Raw genomic sequence first — 21,672 nt, 5'->3', positions numbered from 1 at the left:
TGACAGGAAATTAGGCACACTGGGCAAACAACGTGCTATTTTTCCCCAGTGTTTTCCATACTTCCTGGGTCACAAAAAATCATGTCCCTCTACCCTCTGCACTTCTCTGTGGTCTTTCTTGTAACAACAGTACTGAGGCACAGCTGCTGTTGTGGTACATACTGCTGCCGAATATGCCATCAAAGACAATTTTGGCTGCAAAAATACTGCAATACATAGAGATGACCCATTTCTGAGGCTATTCACTAATGAACATTGGTAACTAGTAGCCAGATATTGGTAACTAGGCATCCCTTGCCAGCCTTGCTGCCTCAGTGTTGAAGGCTGTTTTTCATTTCTTGAGCTTCAGTGTTTCTAAAAGAATTCCCTGAGACTTCATGAGGAACTACAACGAATTGGCCTGTGTAGGAGCAACTACCCTGAAGTGTTGTGCTGCAGAACCAGCTATTCTTGGGCCTGCTAAAAAAATTGGTAGCATGTAAAAGGCATCAAGAAAGGAGATGAAAGCGACAGAAAGTTAACTCTTTCGAGAGAGTATTTATTAATCAGCATCTGGGATGGCACTCATGCATTCTGTATTACTGCTCACAAGCTGACGATGCACCAGGAAATATACACTCTGAAAAAACACATCACCACAAAAACATCCAGAATGTTATGCAGGTACACCTATGCTCTTAACTTTTTCCCTGTATTGCTTGGGGGATTTAAAAACTGTAGATTTCAATAGTTACTAGCATGCTGAAAATCAAAGCTGTTTAACTTTCCTCTTTGTGTTAATTTAGTAGCAGTTTTAAATTCCAATGCAGCTAACTCTTGAGCATTTCTGTCACCACAGACTTTTCAACTATGTTCAAACTCACTCTCTCACACAGGGGGACAATGCAAAAACTGAGTGTCAAGATACATGAAGATGAAAATGTGGGGTTTTATGGTCTGCAGAGGTGCAGCTGAGGGGAAGATGGGAGAGCTTGGTTTTCTTTTATTCAGCATTCTGTCTCCTATATGCAAGGAGCAGAAAACCCACAGTGAAAAACCACACCGAAAACCAAACTAGCTAAGGAGGAGGAGGCTGTTAATGTAGGGCTCCAAACAATGATCACTTGCTTTAAATATCAAACAAAAAAGCTAGTTACAATGCAAGCCAATAAGTTAAATCACAGAAAGCCTGGCAAAGGAAAGGTGCTCTGTTTTGCTCACAGATCCGGGTTACAGAAGCCCAGCTCCTATGACTGCGTCCTTACCCAGTTCTTGATCAGGTCAGTTGCACAAAGGCTCATTAAATATTTACAAGTGACATTTTCCTGACTTGTGACAACCAGGATCAAGATAACCATCCATTTTCGAAAGCCATTTTGTTCAAATAAGTTTTAAAAGTCAACCAACAAGAAAAGAACAAATAGCAACAGTGCCTACAAGATATTTTTTTTTTTTAGGATAGCTAGAAATGAAAAGACCTTACCCTTTAAAAACCATAGAAAATGACCATATGTAGAGAAGGTGACTTCCTTCAACAAAAATTAGCTCTTCTTAAAGGCACAAACTTCAGGCTTAGGAACAACAAAAAAAAGAATGTCCAGGCTGACAATTTCTAATCATAGCAATTTTAAAACAATCTCCAGCAACAACTGCTAAGTATGGCACTGAGCTGATTTTTATCTGGGAAATAAAGCAACAAGAGAAGAAAAATCTTACACTAATATGCATTTCCCACAAGTGGATTTCTCTGTAGAAACCCTGTGAAGCTGATTTCTTTGCATAATCGTTATGTGCAGACATTACTTCCACTAGCCAGCAACTGATACAGCACTAACAAAGCAAATTTGTTGTGTACATGAGATCTCCTCTGTGTGAAGAAGCTCACCACCACCACCACCACCGGAAAGTGGGACAGGCGCTGGTTTGAACAGCCCTGTACAGACTCAACTATTTGCAAAAAAAAATGCTCCCACCACAGAAATTTCAGTTAAAAATAGAAGGTGTGCTTGAAAACAGTGCAGTTTTCTTCTCAAAATCCTGGCATTATAATCATTTTCTGACATGAATACTTGTGAAAGATGTGGGATTACCAGTACTGGAGGCAGCATACTACTGAAACCACATAATCAGTACACTGACAGAAATACAAGAACCCTTTACCAGAACATTCCTCCCTCCTGTACTTCAGGACTTCTCAAAGCACTAATTCAGCTTTCCTGCCTTTGACAATTCAAGGCCTTGCTGCATGAGCTTTCACCAAGCTTCCACAGGCAGCTCTAATCTTCACAGCAGAGCAGGGACGGGGCTCAGACACCTACCCTTGATACCGTGCAGTCAGCAGGGTGCAACCTGTTGGCCGTATCAGTAGTCAAACCAGGTACCTGCTGCTAAAAACCTCATGCAGTTCTGTATAGTTCAAGCTTTCAGTCGTGCTTAATTCATGCTGTTATACTGTCCTCAGAAATTGAGACCTGAAACAAATGAAATAAGTTGCTTCAGCCAGAGGCATCAAGTCCTGTTTCAGTGAATTGTAGGGCGTTGGTACCTTTGTTCTCAGACACTGCTCAGCCTTAATTAAATGCGAAAAACGTTTCTCGCTGTGTCGTATTTTGAAAGCTCTTAACTGGTGCAATGCCCACAGTGTTTTCAAACCAGAACACTACAGCCACTGAAACAAGCTCAGAAGAGGGTTCCCTCCACCTTACACCAGATTGGAAGAAACAACTGAATGATGCTGAGATGCCTCACTGACCAAAGTAGCTCTGTCCCAGGTCTGTTAAGAAATGCTCCAAATACTTAAAAAGACATTTGTTTTTGTTTTTTAATCTCTTCCAATCTATCTTCATAAAAACATAAAGTAAATTCTTTTTGAAGGTCAAACATGTATAAAAGCCCCAGCTGATGCAAGCAATCAGGGTTTACCTAATCCAGTTTACACAAGAGGTTAGCAGGAACAATCGAAAGATGAATGCCATTCACCGAGGAATAAAATGGAAAAGTACTCTTTGCCTAGCTATAAACAAGTTATAAACAAAGCACAAACAAGGTATTTAAGTCAGTAGATACCACTCCATACTTTAACATTCCCTTGCAGAGGAAATAACAAGCAATAAAGATGAATGAGATGCTTTATGAAGGTTGATTTCACGCTATTTCTCATTACCAAAACTATTGTTATGCATTAACTTTGCCCCATGGTTGCAAAGCAGACAGAATGTAAACATACAGCAAAAAAATAACTGATGGCAAAAGTATGTTTTAACTATTGTCTCTTGCTAATAGAGTCACTCAGTAAAACCTGCCCTAATACAAAATGGTGATAAACATTCAAGATCTCGCATGCCCAAACACTATGTTCTCACAATAGATATGTATAATCTCTGCAGCAGGTACAACAAAGAAATCTTTAAAAATCTTTATCTTTATAAAGTGACTTTAAACAGAACTGGAAAAGCAAGTGGAAGCTCTTGAGCAAATATTTTCTGTGTTGGCACCTAGTGCCTACCTTGTGCTAGATCAACACTATCCTCATCCTGAGCCATAGGCAGAGACTAGGATGAGCCTTTCAGCACTGAGAGGAGCACTGGCCAGGACCTGCATGTGCAGCTGCAAAGGCAGTCATTGTTGCCATCTCTGCTGTGCTCTGATTTCAAAGTAGAAAGGTTGGAGAGCAATATGGGGTCACACTGAAATAACAAACAGTATATGTCACGTTGAACTGACTTGCTATAGAGACAGAAGAGCCAGTAAAGAGCAGGAATTGCCAAGTAAGAGTTCATCCTTGGGACAGCTATGCTTTAATGCACACTGCAGAAATAACCACAAAAATGTTTGCTCTTTTCAGCCTCTGAAATGCATGGCATGCTTCTCATACAGATAACTGCACTAGGAAAAGCAGCAGCACTTTTCTAGCTGTACTGATCAGAACCTCCCAACAGGCTCAGATCTAACAAAGAGCAGTTACTGGAATTAAGACTAAACTTCCTATTTTAAAAGGTACCACAATCTCACACAGATAACGCATTTCACCAACTAAGCATTTCCTTAAGCATCTAACACTTCAGTATGCCTATGATAGGGACTAGGATATTAGCCAATGCATTAGCTTCATCCAGAAGTAAATGCCACAGTGAAAGGACTTAGGTTTTTGGTAGTACTACCTATGATCACATAGAGGAACATAAGACATTCTAAAGGAGAAAGAGCTGCAAGCACTACAAGCAAGCATGCTTTGCAGTGGAAAGAAAGAGAGAGGAGATACAAAATCCCAAAAGCTTTGAAGGCAGGAAGTTGGCACTTCCAGTGCTTTAATTTCCCTGTTTGCATCATGCTGTATTACAGCAGGAATTTTACAGCTCCTCATGTACTAGAATGAAGCACCTTTTAATTCATAATTCTTCACTAATAACACTAATAATCTTCAGTCTCCCTGGCAATTACAACAGAGTTAAGGCATAACCACCAGCACTCCCCAATTAACAGAATCCTGAATCAGAAATGTTTTCCCACACCATACTGCAGGCCTCTCAAAAAAGGAACAAGAGTCATTCTTCCAGCTCCTCCCGGTGGCAAATGTAGGCATAGCACCATAAAATACTACAATGAGAATGTCAATGCTATCTTAGGCTCACAAAATGTCCAAGGCTGTAATGCTGAAAACATAAGCACATGACCAAAGCAGGATTTAGTGAAAGACAACAGCTAATTTGATCAAATGCTGTAGTCAGGAGAGGGCCAGAGTCAAACATACTGATGGCCTTTTCTGGATTTATGATTCTATGATCTGTGACAGAAACTCAAAGCTGAGCACCACTCGCGGCCAACGGCTGTTTTAAACTTACTGTCTGATTTACCTATTTGAGAAAAACAGAGAATGACACTTACAGAGCAGAGAAGGGACGTCAATGGTGGGAGGTGAGTAAGTTGCTCAGTCCCACGAGACAAAAAAAGAGGTTATTAGGGCAGTCAGTGAAACAACCTTTGAAAACAACTGAAGATTCAAAGAGATGACATCAACTTTTATATTCCTTCACACAAGAATATAGTTTTCTAGGGTTGCCCTTCTCCTTAAGAAGTAAAAGTCTACACAGTGCTGAAGAAAAAGGCACACAGGAAAACCACACAACAAAACACACACAGTGACCCCACGTGGGTATCAAACATTTTATTTGTTTTTTAAAGAAACTACAGCAATATACATGATTAACAGAATTATGAAGCACAAGGAATGAAATGGCCTCGGTCCAAGCGCTAATGATCTCATACCTTTTCTTTGATATTATCACTCAGAAAAATTACGTTATCTGAAAAGAAATAAAGAGAATTTAATCTTCAGAATTGTTTTGCAATGCTGCATGCCTGCACAACCACAAAGATAATCTATTTGTGTTAAAAGAAGCTGCAAAGACATGTATTTCAGAACAGAACATCTCACAGAATAAAGTTTTCTGATATGAGGCTCCAGTTTTATCTCCCCAAAAAGATGACGATTGAGGATGACCAAATATTGAAACAAATGGGTTAACTTGATGAAAATCTGCTGTATGACGATAAAAGCATTTTAAAATAGCATTTCAATTCTTTGACTGATCTCTATCAGCTACAGCTTATTTCCATTTTTTCCTCATTTTCAGTAAGCACTACAATGCCAAGCTCATGGGGTTTTAAGAAACTGGTATTTCATGAAGGCTCAGTAGTTTCTGAAATCTCTTGAGACTGAGAATACTGAACATTACCAAGAAACCAATAGGATGAACACTAATTAAAATAACAAAAATGATTTGCTTCCCCCCTTGAGCTATTTATAAGCAGCAACCTATAGCACTGCTAGCTGGAAGTGCTCGTGTAAAAGTTTGATTGCTGTTGCTTTAAAGAGGCTGCACTGTAAAAACATCCATTATTTCTCATCATCTGGCTTCATTTTTTTTTTTTTTTAGCTACAGTTACAGAACAAAAGTGTTTGCTTTACTACCTAGTTATTTCAGCCCACCTTCAAAAGCCACAAGACAGTAGCTCCGACCATAGAAAAGATAGAGGTCCCAAACATCCTTGGTTATCCTCAGGCTATTTTAAAGCTCAAGAGGAGGTTCAGTTCCCCAGTTCTCTTCTTCACTGCTTCTACCTAAGGGACAACTCCTACCCATCAAACATCTTTCACAAACAGAGGTCCTTAAAGTCGGTGAAGCCTCTAATCTTAAAGAAAAAATTCCTTGCCAAACCTGAGAGAAAGCTACTAAAACCCTACTTCAGCTAGAAAAAGAATCTAGCTGACTTGCAGTACTTCATGCCAATATCCTTGAAACACATACCTGCCTGCACCACTAATTGGTTTGTGTAAGCAAACTATGCAATAATTTGCAACTATTGCTCTCACTTTCTGTCCCTTCATATGCAGTGCCAAGGGACATCTAGCGGTACAGTCCAGAAACTGCAAAAAGCCTCTTCGTTCTCAGAATCCTCCATCATGGATTCTGAAGACAAAGACAAGCCAAGCTCTATTTCTAAGGTTCTCCACCCCCTTTCCATTTAAAGGGGCAAAGCAGAACAGCACGTTGTTCCTTACCTGCAATAATTGTTGTCGCCTGCCGCCTCACGTTGTTTTTATCTGTATATTCACCATAGTCTAGTTTCCCTTCAACATACAGCCGAGAACTGAAAAGTCAAGAATTTGGTTCCAGTCAGAGAACTGCATTTATTTCCTCCTTTATATTTGATTCTGAACCCACAGGCTTTTGCCTCATTTGTGTGTAGCATATTTGCTAAGTAACTTGAAGGCACTTCTATCTTAGTACAGCTCCCAGTCACCAAAAGTGGTCAAGAAGGTAAAACAGCATCCTGACTTGCATCAGAAATAGCGTGGACAGTGGGACAAGGGAACTGATTGCCCCTCTGAACTCTGCACTGAAGACTGCATCTTGAGTACGTGCTCAGTTTGGGGTCCCTCACTACAAGAAAGATATTGAGTTGCTCGAGCATGTGCAGAGAAGAGCAATAGTGCTGGTGAAAGAGCAAGAAAACAAGAATTATGAGGAACAGCTGAATAAACCATGGCTGATTAGTATGGAGAACAGGAGACTACATCACTCTAAAGCTACTGGCAAAGTGTGGCAAAGTGTGGCAAAGTGTGGCAAAGTGTGGCAAAGTGTGGCAAAGTGTGGCAAAGTGTGGCAAAGTGTGGCAAAGTGTGGCAAAGTGTGGCAAAGTGTGGCAAAGTGTGGCAAAGTGTGGCAAAGTGTGGCAAAGTGTGGCAAAGTGTGGCAAAGTGTGGCAAAGTGTGGCAAAGTGTGGCAAAGTGTGGCAAAGTGTGGCAAAGTGTGGCAAAGTGTGGCAAAGTGTGGCAAAGTGTGGCAAAGTGTGGCAAAGTGTGGCAAAGTGTGGCAAAGTGTGGCAAAGTGTGGCAAAGTGTGGCAAAGTGTGGCAAAGTGTGGCAAAGTGTGGCAAAGTGTGGCAAAGTGTGGCAAAGTGTGGCAAAGTGTGGCAAAGTGTGGCAAAGTGTGTGGCAAAGTGTGGCAAAGTGTGGCAAAGTGTGGCAAAGTGTGGCAAAGTGTGGCAAAGTGTGGCAAAGTGTGGCAAAGTGTGGCAAAGTGTGGCAAAGTGTGGCAAAGTGTGGCAAAGTGTGGCAAAGTGTGGCAAAGTGTGGCAAAGTGTGGCAAAGTGTGGCAAAGTGTGGCAAAGTGTGGCAAAGTGTGGCAAAGTGTGGCAAAGTGTGGCAAAGTGTGGCAAAGTGTGGCAAAGTGTGGCAAAGTGTGGCAAAGTGTGGCAAAGTGTGGCAAAGTGTGGCAAAGTGTGGCAAAGTGTGGCAAAGTGTGGCAAAGTGTGGCAAAGTGTGGCAAAGTGTGGCAAAGTGTGGCAAAGTGTGGCAAAGTGTGGCAAAGTGTGGCAAAGTGTGGCAAAGTGTGGCAAAGTGTGGCAAAGTGTGGCAAAGTGTGGCAAAGTGTGGCAAAGTGTGGCAAAGTGTGGCAAAGTGTGGCAAAGTGTGGCAAAGTGTGGCAAAGTGTGGCAAAGTGTGGCAAAGTGTGGCAAAGTGTGGCAAAGTGTGGCAAAGTGTGGCAAAGTGTGGCAAAGTGTGGCAAAGTGTGGCAAAGTGTGGCAAAGTGTGGCAAAGTGTGGCAAAGTGTGGCAAAGTGTGGCAAAGTGTGGCAAAGTGTGGCAAAGTGTGGCAAAGTGTGGCAAAGTGTGGCAAAGTGTGGCAAAGTGTGGCAAAGTGTGGCAAAGTGTGGCAAAGTGTGGCAAAGTGTGGCAAAGTGTGGCAAAGTGTGGCAAAGTGTGGCAAAGTGTGGCAAATTGTGGCAAAGTGTGGCAAAGTGTGGCAAAGTGTGGCAAAGTGTGGCAAAGTGTGGCAAAGTGTGGCAAAGTGTGGCAAAGTGTGGCAAAGTGTGGCAAAGTGTGGCAAAGTGTGGCAAAGTGTGGCAAAGTGTGGCAAAGTGTGGCAAAGTGTGGCAAAGTGTGGCAAAGTGTGGCAAAGTGTGGCAAAGTGTGGCAAAGTGTGGCAAAGTGTGGCAAAGTGTGGCAAAGTGTGGCAAAGTGTATACTACATTCACTTACCCCTTCTTCACATATTGATACGTAACATCTCTGAGGCCTGGTCTGAAGACAGAGATCCTGTGCCATGTTGTCTTCTGACTGATATCACCTAGGGTACATAAAAATAACAAAGCTGGATGCCACATCCTCTTACTGAAGTAAGATTCAGAAACGAGTTTTAACATGTTTGGTGTTCTCAAATTATGAAAAGAGATTTAAGAAATGGAAGTATACTATGTAGTACTCAGTGTTCTACCCATTCGTGTCCAAGCATTAGTATTGTGCAAGAGCACAGTTCAAACCAAGATATTGGTTTTCTTGGAAAAAAAATGCCTGTAAGACTTCACCCCTCCCCCTCCTTACAGACTCCAGATTGTACAAAAGCTAGAGAAAAGGAGACAACTGTAAATGAAGACTGATGGAAGAATTAAAGAAAATGTATTCATTCTTTTTTCCCCCATGGGATGCAAGTAAGAGTATGGAACTGCTATACTTCTGGCAACCCCAACAAGAACAAATTGCTAAATCAGCACTCTTTCCACTTCTCCAGAGAAGAATCAAAAAACAAATCCCTATTTGGTACATGCTGTTGAGGATTTAAGAAGGGATGTACAAACTACCTCCAAGGATCTTCCCTGCACCTGAGAGATGTACAGAGCAGCCTGAAGACAAAGCATTGTTCTGAAGTTTGCACGTTCAGTAGCACTCAGTAGCAGCAACCTGCCGCAGCCTTTGTTGCAGACTCACCTGTCTGTGCTACCTCATTTTCTCCTGTCCGCCACATCTCATTGGTTGCAAGAGAAAATATGGTAACAGGATTTTTTCCATCCACTTGCCTCATGATAGGGTCCTGTCCAACCCGACCAAGTAACTGAACACGATTCATGGCTGAAACACAAGACAGTAAACAAGGTGAGATGCACTAAGCAGTATGGGGCAAACCAGTACAGAATCAGTAATTTTACCCCCTTCAGTGGTAGGAGGAGAATAAGGAATCCAAAGAGGTTTGTGCAGGTGAATTATGATCCTTCTGATCACCGTAAGTCTTAAATCAATCAGCAGCTTTTATCAAAGGCCAAAATAGTTACTTCCCACACTTTCTGATCATTCTCCAGTTTTTACAACTGGGCTAATCAGGTCCCACAGCAGTTACTGTTGTATTACTATTATCACTAAGTAACTTCATTTAGAAAGCTGAAGCTCTTTATTTTTTCCTGGTCTTTTGTTATCTTTTCCACAGAACAGCTTAGTTGGAAGGGACTTCAAAGCCCACTCAGCCCCATCTCCCTGCCTTGGGCAGGGCTTCCCCCTCTCTCCCAGCAGCTCAGGTTGTCCAGGGCCTCATCCAACCTGGCCCTGAGTGCCTCCAGGAATGGGGGCACTCTGTGCAGCTGTGCCAGTGCCTCACCACTCTGAGTAAAGAATTTCTAACATCTAACCTAAACTTCCTCTCTCTTAGTTTACAGCCATTCCCCCTTATCCTATCACTATCTGACCATGTGAAAAGCCAGTCCTCCTCCTTACAAGCTTCTTTCAAAGTACTGGAAGGAAACACGTTATATGAGACTAGCATTTATTTAAAAACACTTTGACTTTTAAGCTATAAAACTATAGTAGTTCATTGTCCTATTTTATAATTAAAACAATGCCTTCAAAACAACATTCCATTATTACATCACACCCTCTGACTTGAGGTCACCAATTTTAACAGACATATCAGCAACAAACAGACAATTTATTTTTGATGAAGGCGAGCTGGAAGAGGTGGAGAACTACTATTACGCTAGGAGCACATGAACTGAATGGTGGAGTCAAACATACACCTAGTGCAGTAGTAGCAGCACCCAGACATCCCAGGCACATGGGAGTTTGAGCAACAGGAGCATGGCACTCCTAGAGGCAGCTAAGAAAAAAAACATAGGAGGATTGATTTACTGCCACTAATAAAACAAGACCACCTTCCTGCTTCAGGCTGTACACCTTGTCAGGGCTTCTAGGCTTTCTCCTTTAAGGGCTGCTTGACATGACACGGTCCAAGACATGAAGCTCCTGAAGAGTCTGTTTGAAATAGCATTCTTGGTTTCTGCAGTCAGCAGCTATTATTCATACCTGCTCCTCCCCTGGCATACATCAGCCATTCTAAAACCAGGATGAAAACTAAGAGTAACAGCTAAGCATTACCTCAGACACACACAGGAGCTACTTACATCGTTCCAGTACTAACGAGCCGACTGTATCACCAGACTCATGTCTCACCAACTGGCGGAACACCTGAAGAACAGACAGAAATTAGCTTTCAGGACACAAAGCATGAGCACCACTCACACCATGTGAGACACTGCTCGTTTTTTGAGTGCCAACTGAGATTTTGCAGTAACATTTCTTTTCAGCGACTTGCAAGGGCACCTGGAGAGCTCAATTCCACTCAATGTGAGGCACGGGCTGCCCAGAGAAGCTGTGGTGCCCCATCCCTGGAGACACTCAAGGCCAGGTTGGAAGGGGCCCCGGGCAGCCCGAGCTGCTGGGTTGCAGCCCTGCACACGACAGGGAGATGGGGCTGGGTGGGCTTTGAGGTCCCCTCCAGCCTAAGCCATCCTGCAAATCTACGATAAACGAAGCCAACCGGATTACTCATAGACTACTAGGTTAAACAGCTGCCAAGGAGAAAGGTTAACCTACAGCAATCATTTCGTAGGGACACGCCGTAAGCACCGCATTTCTGCAGCGCGCACTTGGGAACGCCGCCTCCTCCCAGCAGGGCCCGGGCCCTGAGGCGAGCGAGAGCCCCGAGAGCCGCCACCTCACCCCGCCCCGCCCGCCCTACCTGCCAGGCCGGCCGCCGCCACATGCCGCCGCCGCGCAGGGAGAAGCCCCGGCTGAGCTGCCCCAGCCCTGCGGCCACACGAGCCCTCCCGGAAGCGGAAAGGAGAGGCTGCGTTTCGTACAGCGGGTCCGGCGGAAACACGACCTTCCCCGGGTAGGTGACGGCGGGGATGGCGGAGGTAGGCAGAGGCTGTACCAGCGCTCCTGAGGACTGGGGGGTGAGGAGGAAGAGCGGGAAGGAGGGCACAGAAAGCAAAGTACATTAAAAGCAAGTGTTAAAATCTTTATTTGCACCTTTTGCTTTTAAGGGGATAAGATTTAATAATTTAAAAAAGCAGTACTCTCAAACACTTGAGCGCAAACTCTACTTGAGTAAAACTCAGAGTAAGCAAGGCAGCAGCATTATGCTCTCCCTCGTAGCAGTACGCCATTTGTATCTGGCTTTCTGCTAGACACACACAACCAACGAGTATCCAGAATGCGACATTCAGCAGGGGGATGAGATTGTCTTAAAAATATTCACTTTAAATAGGCAACTCTGAAAAAAAATAATAATTCCAAAGCTTAAATGTTTTCTAGCTTCCCTCACCATTGCTTAAAAGCCGATTTTTCAGGAAGGTGGAGCTGCTCCATGAGCAAGATAACAGAAGCTTCCATTTCCCATAGGCACACAGAGCCACCTACCTGCATACTGAAGGTACAACCCCCACTTGATGCCAAGTCCTTTCCTATCAGCACACGCCAGGCTTCAGGGTCTGGTCTGCAAAAGCTCAGCCACTTCAGCTCTGTGATTGAGCTCATTGCTCAAAGATAAGGGGGGGGAAAGAACTTCAGCTCAATCAGTGGGGCCCCCTTAACTAAAAGGAGTTTACTCTTTGCTCCCTCAATGAAATACCGCTCCAAATGCATCCCAAGTCCACCAGGACTGCTGTGTAACAGGCCTGCCTCCAAACATAGTTAACACTATACCATTGTTTCAACTGCTTCACTGCTAAGGACCAGCAGGACATGCTGTCTTCCTTCTAAAGATATACAGGAGGTCAATGGTAAGAACATAAAGATCAGTGCCCATCTAAGCAAAGCGAAGTAGAGAAAATGCCATCCTTTTTCTTCTGTGGCAGAACTATTCTTAGTCTAGAAGACGACCAGTTACACAAGAAAACATCAATACTGAGGAAAATATTCTTAAATCACATCTTAGGCTTGAGAGCTAATCATTCTTTCCTTTCCTCAGCCAGTATCTCACCATAGTTAATGAGGGAACAAATAAAATTTACAAGGGAGAGCTAGCATAGGACATTGGTCTGTGCAGAGCCTGTGCTCTCAGTGTCATTCAGCAGCAAGAGCCTTTCAAATAACAGTAGTTCAGTAACCCACAGTAAAGCTAAATGAGCGACAACTCTTCCCTCCCACCAGGCGCTTGTTGTTCTTCTTTGGAGAGGTCTCAGACTCCTGTAAGTTGGCATTTCCTAAGGGCTGGTCCTTCATGAGGGTCTGGGCAAGGCGAGCTGCTTTTAGTTCCCTGCAAGGGAAGAGATGGAAGAGAAGTAAGCTATACCATGCGTGAATGCTCGTCAGCTGCCGGAGGCTGTAAACAGCCTTGTACAGGAGATTAGCACAGTACTGCCAAGTGTTGTCTTTGCCAGCACTGATTTGGAAAATTAGAAGTTTCTTTATGATTACCCCTGCAGACTGGATCAACTGATCACTTATGTAATCAGTGAGGTCAGCAAAAAGCACTCAGATCAGCACTGTTATGAAGTGCCGCTAGGTAGGTCTTCTCCTCCACATTGCTTCAGGTATTTTTATTGGTGGAACTGAGTTGAAGTCAGTGCCATTCCATGCAGGAGATACCTAATAAAGGTATGGTTCTTCTCCATTTCCTTCCTTCCCTGATTCTTACTGCTCTCCCAGAGCATATGTTCTTCTTTCTGCTTTGTAAACCTATTCCCAGCTGAATACTGCAACAAGAATGAAGGTGCAACTATCCCAGTATCTCAAAAACATCACTGCCAACAGCAGTGAGAGCGCATGGGAACAGGGTGCCTGCAACCACCTGGTAGTTCTCTTTCCCTTCCATGCTGAACCACTATCTCAGCTCAGTATCAGTTCATCTGCCTGCATATTGTACCAGCATGGGCCATCATCCATGACTGCAGTAGGTGTGCAAGTTCACTGCTCTAATTTCACCGGAATCCAAAAGCCAGAGATGAACTACAGCTGCATTGGCACTATGAATGTCTACCTACAGCCCTGCCACCCTGTAGATCCAGGCAGTGTAGTTGGGTATTTCTGCTGCTGGACCTCTGTGCATTCAAGCCTGGTCATCAGCACTTGCTCAGCTAATCAAATCTATCTTTTCCCAAAACGGCCTCACACAAGCCCTACCTTTCCAGCATGGCAGTCTTACACTTCTCCACATTTAGCTGCTTCTGGAGCTGCACAGCTTTTCCAAGTGAAGGACGGAGAATTGGGTGCTTAGTAAGAGCTGTGGCAGAGGGTCTTTCCATTGGGTCAGGATGGATCATGAGCTAGAAGGCAAAAGTCAGGGTTTACAACTCTTCCTGTCACATGCCAACTGGCAAAACCCCCTTCCTGTTAAGGCTACTGCCTCACCTTGAGGAGTTCAATGAAGCCATTGGGAAGCTTCTGAGGGATTGATGGGATATTGCCCTTGCGGATGTGGTGCCACATGGCCCCATTGTGAGGCAGTGGTCCTGCACCTGCTGCCAGAGCTGTTGTGAGCGCCAGGGCAAAGATGTCTGCCTTTGGCAAATGGAAGTATTGCTGCAGAGAGAAGAGGAACAGTTATACAAGAATGTTATATTGAACAGAGGTGTGTTGGGATACCAGCTCAAAAAGCAGCAGCTGAAAAAATACATGATACAGCCTTCACCAACCCTAAAGTAGGTTTGTCCTCCTGTCTCTTGAATACCTGAGCTGATCAACACTTCTAAGCTGGTTATTACAAATGGATTTCCTTTTTGTTCACAGGCCACAGTGGCAGAACTAATGCATCTTTCAGAAGAGGACATAATTCCCCCAGCAGTGCCTCCCACCTCTCTACACTGCCTGATCAGTGTTTGGTGTACAAAGCATCTCTGCGGGCACAAACATTCATCAGTAGTCGCATCCAGCAGATTCACATCAACTGGATTTGTAACATGAAATGGATTGTAGAACTTTGTCCAACTTATCCCTAGAAGCTAAAAATAGTTGCAATAATCTCAACTTGCTTCTGAAGCATGCTAGAGCAATATAAACTATGTTAGGACAACACTATTTTTTTTCCAATTAACTACCAATTTCTGCCAGACCTAATGCAGGAAAAAAGGAGATAAGTCATTATTCTGGCATGTTCCTTGCCTTAATTACTGAATCTCTCTACTTGCTTACTACCCTTGTTCACCAAGCCACCCCATCAGCAACTGTTACCTCCTGCAAAATTTCATTGGCTAAGAACCGTCTGTCTCCTTCCTCCACTTGAGGGTTTGCTATTGATGTCACATGGCCAAGATCACCTAAAAAGCAAACAAAGAATAACTAAGAACAAACTGAAGTAGATCAATAAAATTCTGCTTTCCAGAAGGTACCAACAGAGCTACCAGAAGCAGCAAAAGAAAGGAAGACTGCTTCTAAACAAAATCTGGCCATGGAAAACAAGCTTGTCGCTTTAGAGGAATTAATTCTAGTGAGTACGAGAGTTATTTAGGATGATGCTGTAAGTACTGTATAGAAACCTCTTCAGCAACCAGGACAGAGCAACATCAAGCAGAAGTGCAACCTTGAAAGTAAGGTAGTTGCAATGTGAGCTAAAACCTACCAATCTTATACATCACACCAGAAGAGAACTCATCATCACTGTCACTCTCTTCCTGCCCAGCTTGGCCCTCAACTGCCAGCTTGTGACAGATAAAGATATTACCTGCAAGACAAGTGAAGTTTAGCAGCTATCAGTAGAACAGCCAGACAATTCTGTGGTAAACCCACCTGTAAAACTATGCATGCTTTGCAGACCAAGTTATGAATATGCTTCCTACCCAATCGGAAACAGAAAACTGTTACATCTTACATATAAAATTACCCATTGTAATCACCTTTTCTACCCCTCTCTCTGCTCCCCCTGCTAGGAATGTGATTTCAGCAGGACAAAGCATCCACTGTGAAGATTTAACCATATGACTGTGGAGGGATCCCTGCCATGGATTTGCCCATGCTCAGCTGCGCAAAGTAAATAGATTGATTTTTTTTTTTAACTATTTTTGCAGAAATATAATCCCTCAGGGTAGGTACAGAACAAATATTCACTTCTCACTCCAGTTCTCACAAAGATCAAGCATTGTACAACAAAACAGTAGCAAATAAGGAAGTGTTCCTCCTTTAGCAGTCCTACTACCTCCTCCAGTAGTGGAAACTATTCCCATGAATTATGAAAATCACAAGTCAAGTGACACCAACTATCACAAAAGGTTCAGATTTACAGCAGCAGTGGTGGAAAGTTTAAAAATCCACAGGGCACATTCACTTTCTAGGTTAAAATCCTCTTCCCTTTAAAGCACTGTAAGAAGTCTACCAGCAGAGTTACAGTGTGGAAAGGGCAGTTCTCAGAGGGTAGAGGAAAAGTGCTACACTTACTAGGTTTGATATCCAAGTGCACAAGGCCAGAGTTGTGGATGTATTTCAGTCCCATGGAGACTTGTAACAAGATTTCTTTCAGCTTTGTTTCAGGGAAATACTGGCCATGCTTTGCATTTTCTAGAAGCACATCTTGGAGACTCCCACCTAGAAAAAAACAGTCAGTCTGAGATTCAAAGACCTCATGGCACAGTGTGTTTAGAGCAAGAAAATTAAGCTCCCAGCAGCAGATGTGATTAAAGAATGCAACATTTGACAACATGGCAGATAAGTTGTGGTTGTCAGTGTTGATTGGCCTTTTTGCAGGACTAGAAAAATATAATTGCCTCTCCCCCATCATCTTTACTTTCACCACTTCTCCTTTAGTCTCAGCTTTTCAGCCACTAGAAAACATCAGCCCGTATTTAACTGATACCAGATTTACAACTACTACTCTCAACAGCCATCACCACTTATCATAGCTCCCAGCTTGAGGTAGCATTTGAGCAAGGAGAACTACACACCAGCATTCACAGCTTCTGATAGCCAGAAGCATCTTTTTTCAGCATTTCCTAACCAAATGTGTCCAGGGCAAATCCAGGTGAGTGTTCTACCCTGCCTGCAGCATGAATAAACGCCTCAACCCATTACTTAGTTCCATTCCCCTAAGGCTGTTGAACCCTTTCTCCTACCCAAGATGTTAACATAAGATACATTCATCTCAGCTGCACCCACCCAACATCTCAGTCTTTAAAACACCCCAACCCTTACCATTACAGTGTTCATTTTGTATAATCATGTGATCATCTTCTGCCCATGCTGAGTAGTAGCGCACAACATGGGGGTGGTGTCCAAGGACCGCATGAGCATAAACCTCACGCAATGCCAGCTGCCTAGAGAAGCGTGCACAGAAAAAGCATTGGTGACAGGGTGTCAGGGTACTGTGTGGGACCGTAATATGAGTCCTGGTTTGCAGCCTGACTTGGGAGAGGGAAAGCGGAGATGTTTTGGACTTGGGGATTTTGGCAGATGTACTGACTCACAGCTGCTGAAGCAAAGCCTTAAAATGGATATTCAGGAATACCTCAAGCTTGTCAAGCAGCTGCCAGTGCAAGTACCACTGAACAAGTCTTCTATTAAAGTGGAAAAGGTACTTTCAAAGACATTGCTTCAGCACATCAGCATGCAGAATAACACAAGGTGGTCAATACAGATGCAAGTAGGCTGTGTGGAAGGCCAATACCACAAGTAAATTGTTTAATTATTTTTTTAAAGACAGACTGGCTGCATGGGGTATGAGGATTCTGGTAAGCTGCCATATCACTTTATAGTGCATGTGGCTTCTCCTCTCTTAGACATTTGTATTTATTTGCCCTAAAATGGTATCTTTCTTCGCCCTCCCACCTCTTATTTAAACAGCGGCCAGTTTTTGCTCCCACCAATCTTCAGATACCTTTATATTCACACACACTCCCTCCTTCCCCATCACACCTCCCAAGAACACATCCATTTCAGCTAGCATACTCACTCATCCGAGGATCCTGCCAGAGGCCTCTTGGAGCGTTTGATGGCATAAACACATCCGTCAAGGCGCTTGATGCATTTGTAGACAGAACCAAATTCCCCTACACCAATCCTCTCCAGTTCCAGGAATTCCTTCTGGTAGCGGGAAACCATATTGCTGTCTTTCAGAGGACACCTCTAGAAGGTCATAAGAACAGCAATGAGTTTGAAGACTCAGATACACGTCATGTTTTTAGAGCTGTGAATCATCCATCCATACACAATACCCATTTTGCTCCCTTTCCCATCCTGAGCTCTCTCCACATGCGTGCAGCCTTTCAACTGCTATCTTCCACTTCAAGATCCTTCTGGGCACTTAGCAAAGGCTTCCTTGGTCCAGTTCAGTCAAAATTTATTTGTTCTAATCATAGGGTTAGAAATTGCAGCTAAGGACTAAAGAAACAGTTTAGTTGGCTGTATGTGTCTTGGATTACTAACATCACATCCCTTCTCTTGGCAGCTCTGTCCAGCTCCTACATCCACAACAGATGGAGTCAAACAGGGAAGAACTGCAGAAAGTATTTTGCTCAGCTACTGCAGACTTGAGAAGACTTGTTACCAGACTTGATATGTGGAAGTCCAGCACTGTTGTATCCATCACTCATGTTCTGAGCTTGGGTTTAAATGAGAACTATTGACTATTTGGAGCTAAGGAGAAATTGGTGCTACCCCAGCTACATAAAACCTGCTTTACGCTGGCAGTCAAAGTTGCCTGCAGCAAGGACATTCTGCACCAGCTGAAGCTCTCATTGGGTTTGAAGCAACAGCTGCTGACTAACTGTACTTCAGCAGATCTGAGTGTTTGTATTCCCAGCTATTTCCTCATCAAGTGCCACTTCTCTACCAAGGGATAAAAGCCTGCAGCTAGAACATTATTACAGTAGCAGTCAGCAGAGAAATAGAAGATGCTGATACTGCTTGTAGAGTAATGTCTACCAGCAGGAGAGATTAAAAAAAGTAATGGCACATGAAGAGAACAAGAGACTGGACTATGTGATTTCCCTTTATCCCTCTACACCCCTTACAGGGACAAGGACTCGTGTTGCACATTACTTTCCACAAAAACTGCTGCTGTGATTCCTGCTAGACTGCAACATGACCTTAAAGGGAGGATTTGGTCCCCCAGTCAGAAAGATGTGGCCCATGTGAAAAAGCAACTCTTCACAACAGGCCAAGTTTTGTAAGGTGTAAGGCAGCTATGTATTAGCTCAGGAAATAAATATAGCTTCTAGTACACAATTTTGTTTCAGTTATGGTTAAAATGAATGCAGGAATAATGTTTCAGTAAGACAAAAACTGAGACTTTCTTCTAAAGAAACAGTCCCAAATGTCACATGCTAGAGAAGCTACAGCTATGGGTTTTCTGCAATACCAGTTTTCTCGACTAGAGGGTATCATTATTCTTCGAGTGAGCCTAGGTATTTCACAGTCACAAAACACACAAGAAATATCCGATTAAAAGTGCTGCTCAGGAAAAGTGAGATTTTTACTTCACCTGAATACAGATTTGATTTGGACTTGGCTTCCTTTCCAGAAGCCAGCAAGGATGAGAAGTGGAGAAGTAAGGATAGCAGGAGCTAGCTCTGCCAGCTGGCCAGGGGCACACTCTATCTTGCTCCTTGCCCCATAGCCAGCCAGCACATCCTGCCATAGAGGTTTTCCAGCAAATTTTATTTTCATGCTCTAAGATTGTCTGCTGGTCCATAGATACAGGAAGTGTATAGTGAAGTCTTCAAAATGCACAGACAGCCCCAGCTGAATAAGAAAGCCCTTGGTGGGGTGGACGAGAAGTCCAAATGCTTTTTCACACCTCTCCTGACCACCCCAAAGACCAGCCACAGGAGGAGAGCAAAGGACATCAGCCAGGAGAGGCTCAACTAGGGTATGCCAAGCTCATTTTCCAGCATCAAAGATTCAGTGGAGAGCCAGATTAACACTTAATCACAGCTGGCCTCATTACAGCTAAATTCATGCACTGGTCAGAGTGGGATTTTCAGCTGATCAAAACTTGCTATATCAAGTCTGAAAAACAAAGGTATATGAGGCCATGAATCTAGGTAGCTCTGCATTTACTGATATCACTTAAGTCACAGTGGGAGCCAGGCTCTCCTCAGATCTGCTGGTCTCACAGCAGAGTCCCTTCTCCTTACCTCAGCTTTCTTACAAAATAGAGGTGCAAGGTGGCCAAGTTTGCTAACTAGCATGAAACACTGCTTGGGGGGTACGCTAAAGTTAGAAGTATCCTCTTGACTTATCTGACAAAACCTACAGCAAAGACATTTGCCTACTGAGGGACATTCAGGAATTTGTTGCCTCATTTCAGGAGTTTGCCATTGCAACTACTGCAATTGAAGTTCAGCCTTCAATATTCATCCACATCAGAATCATTCAGATTTTTTTTTTGTGGTACAGGTCTATATATTATTTGCAATGTAGAAACTATATAACATTCACATCCAATGATGTTCACTGCACTGATTCATAGCTACAGCAATACACCTGCTCCTTCAAACCACATAGGTACAGTCACTATTCAGAGTAATTCAATATAGGAATACAGTAATTACTCCCTGCCCCCAAGGAGCCCAAACCATTACATGACCTACTGACCAAAATGGATGAGTTTTAGAATTACTTGTGTAAGTTTCAGATCTGCTTTGGCACAAGTTTCCTTGAGGAATCATTTCCAAGTTTGCTATTTCAAATCTTAACATCAGACATTCAGCTCAGAATTATTCTATTACAGGTACCCATGTTCTGTCACACAGTAATTTAAACCCCAATAGTTGAGTAAGTTTCACCAAGCACTAAGACTCAATAAGCATCTATGATCATATTGAGGGGGGATTATGCAGAGGCACTCACCTTGGTAGGTAGCTCCTGTTTTACCTGGCCTCTTAGATCAGGATTCCTTCTGTAACAGAAGTTCAGGAAAGTCTACATGTATCACTGAATATATTTTACTGAAGTGAGTAATTCATTGTTAGCAAATATCATTGTTAGGAAATAAGCCTGAGTACTAAAAATGTATCTTTCATTACTAGTCTTGTTGAAACTAACTCCTTCCCACCTGTTATTTAAGAGCAGTTCACTTACATCTCTCTGGCTTTCCGCTTGCCATTAGGAAGAAAGAGCATTTGTCGGTATGATTCTGGTGTAAAGGGATTAATGTTGACAAGAGAAGCTTGAGTAGAGTCATCCAAGTCAGCACCAGGAGTAAATCTCAGATGTCTGAAGCCTTTGGGTGGGACCTTTGCCCCAGGTGAAGGAAAAGCTGTCTTTGATAGCAGGGTCTATATTGAGGAAAGAAAGAGAAGTAGATGAGCCAGCAAGATATCTTTGTTACCATAAAGTCAGAATAAAATCAGTGCTATCCTGCAAATCAAAGGAAACTGATCCCTTTCTCAAAATAGTTGAATCACTAAAACCCTAAACACCAAGTCCTAAATTTTCTTCTCCTTCCATAAAGTGTTGAGTTCTTCACTAAACCTTTTCAGACCACTTCCTGCTCTCTAGGCTGCAGAGCCATTTCTGCAAGCTCAAAAGGAACCAACCGTTCACCTTCCCCACCTACAGAGCCACAGAAATTGCACCATAGTTGCATTAACACAAGACCCAGTTCTGTCAAGCCTGGACTGTTGCATCAGTTTGGTCAGGACAGGTTTGTCAGGAAAGTGAGATGGGGCACCACCCAAGTTCCCTTCCAGTTCCCCAGTGGTAAGCAGCATCACCATGGGGAAGTCACTAGAAATATTTAGGTATGGCTGCTGGCAAGGTGGCCAGAAAACTGTTTCCCTTGAAAAGAGAAACTCCAGTTTCAGAACTTCTGGATTTTAATTTACCTTTCTGCAAAAGACAGGCAACTAGGTTTCAGTCTCCCTGTCTAAAACCTTAGCTTAAGAGAAGCACCCAGCCTTGATCCAGGAATGGAAAGGTCTACTTTATTTTTACAGCGATATGACCCCTTTATAACCACCAGCTTTTTTGACACAAGTCTCATGATTCAATTTGGTTTTAACTTGTTCCTAAAGGGGCTCTTATTATATCTCTTCCTCCTAGATAAAATGCTCTTAAAAACAGTCTTTTAACCAAGAACACTCCACCATGAAGATCAAGATATGTTTTTTGGTCCTATAGAATGGTTTCACGAGCAAAGACATGGCTCCAGAT

The 21,672-nt window shown here is 43.2% G+C and overlaps 2 protein-coding genes and 1 long non-coding RNA gene across 4 annotated transcripts in view; 1 reads left to right on the top strand and 2 right to left on the bottom strand.

Moving 5' to 3' along the window:
- Positions 1–5,128: 5,128 nt before the first annotated feature.
- On the bottom strand, positions 5,129–11,449 carry SSBP1 (single stranded DNA binding protein 1). Its single transcript, XM_085229012.1, has 6 exons — positions 11,327–11,449; positions 10,710–10,773; positions 9,250–9,390; positions 8,524–8,611; positions 6,542–6,630; positions 5,129–5,282 (listed from the first exon to the last, which is right to left on the bottom strand). Exons 1-6 carry the CDS (start codon positions 11,348–11,350, stop codon positions 5,239–5,241), a joined length of 450 nt encoding a protein of 149 aa, XP_085085138.1. The 5' UTR covers positions 11,351–11,449; the 3' UTR covers positions 5,129–5,238.
- Positions 11,341–18,798, top strand: LOC146545340 (uncharacterized). Of its 2 annotated transcripts, XR_014884597.1 has the most exons (4): positions 11,351–11,483; positions 11,944–12,022; positions 14,320–15,555; positions 17,963–18,798. It is a non-coding gene; the product is annotated as an uncharacterized LOC146545340 (long non-coding RNA). The 2 variants fall into 2 exon arrangements; XR_014884595.1 differs by lacking the exon at positions 11,944–12,022 and having other exon boundaries at positions 11,341–11,479.
- WEE2 (WEE2 oocyte meiosis inhibiting kinase) overlaps positions 11,596–21,672 on the bottom strand; it is a 20,427-nt gene continuing 10,350 nt past the window's right edge. The window contains exons 3-12 of the mRNA XM_085228960.1: positions 20,599–20,795; positions 20,368–20,416; positions 17,468–17,640; positions 16,711–16,832; positions 15,961–16,107; positions 15,149–15,250; positions 14,761–14,846; positions 13,942–14,112; positions 13,714–13,856; positions 11,596–12,847 (exon numbers count right to left, since the gene is read on the bottom strand). Coding sequence (XP_085085086.1) covers positions 12,691–12,847; positions 13,714–13,856; positions 13,942–14,112; positions 14,761–14,846; positions 15,149–15,250; positions 15,961–16,107; positions 16,711–16,832; positions 17,468–17,640; positions 20,368–20,416; positions 20,599–20,795 — 1,347 coding nt within the window. The 3' untranslated portion in view covers positions 11,596–12,690. The remainder of the gene's footprint in view (positions 12,848–13,713; positions 13,857–13,941; positions 14,113–14,760; positions 14,847–15,148; positions 15,251–15,960; positions 16,108–16,710; positions 16,833–17,467; positions 17,641–20,367; positions 20,417–20,598; positions 20,796–21,672) is intronic.

The sequence above is a fragment of the Meleagris gallopavo genome, chromosome 1, assembly GCF_905368555.1.
Source record: "Meleagris gallopavo chromosome 1, MGAL_WU_HG_1.1, whole genome shotgun sequence".
Taxonomy (NCBI): domain Eukaryota; kingdom Metazoa; phylum Chordata; class Aves; order Galliformes; family Phasianidae; genus Meleagris; species Meleagris gallopavo.
This window is presented reverse-complemented; position numbering and strand designations above follow the sequence as displayed.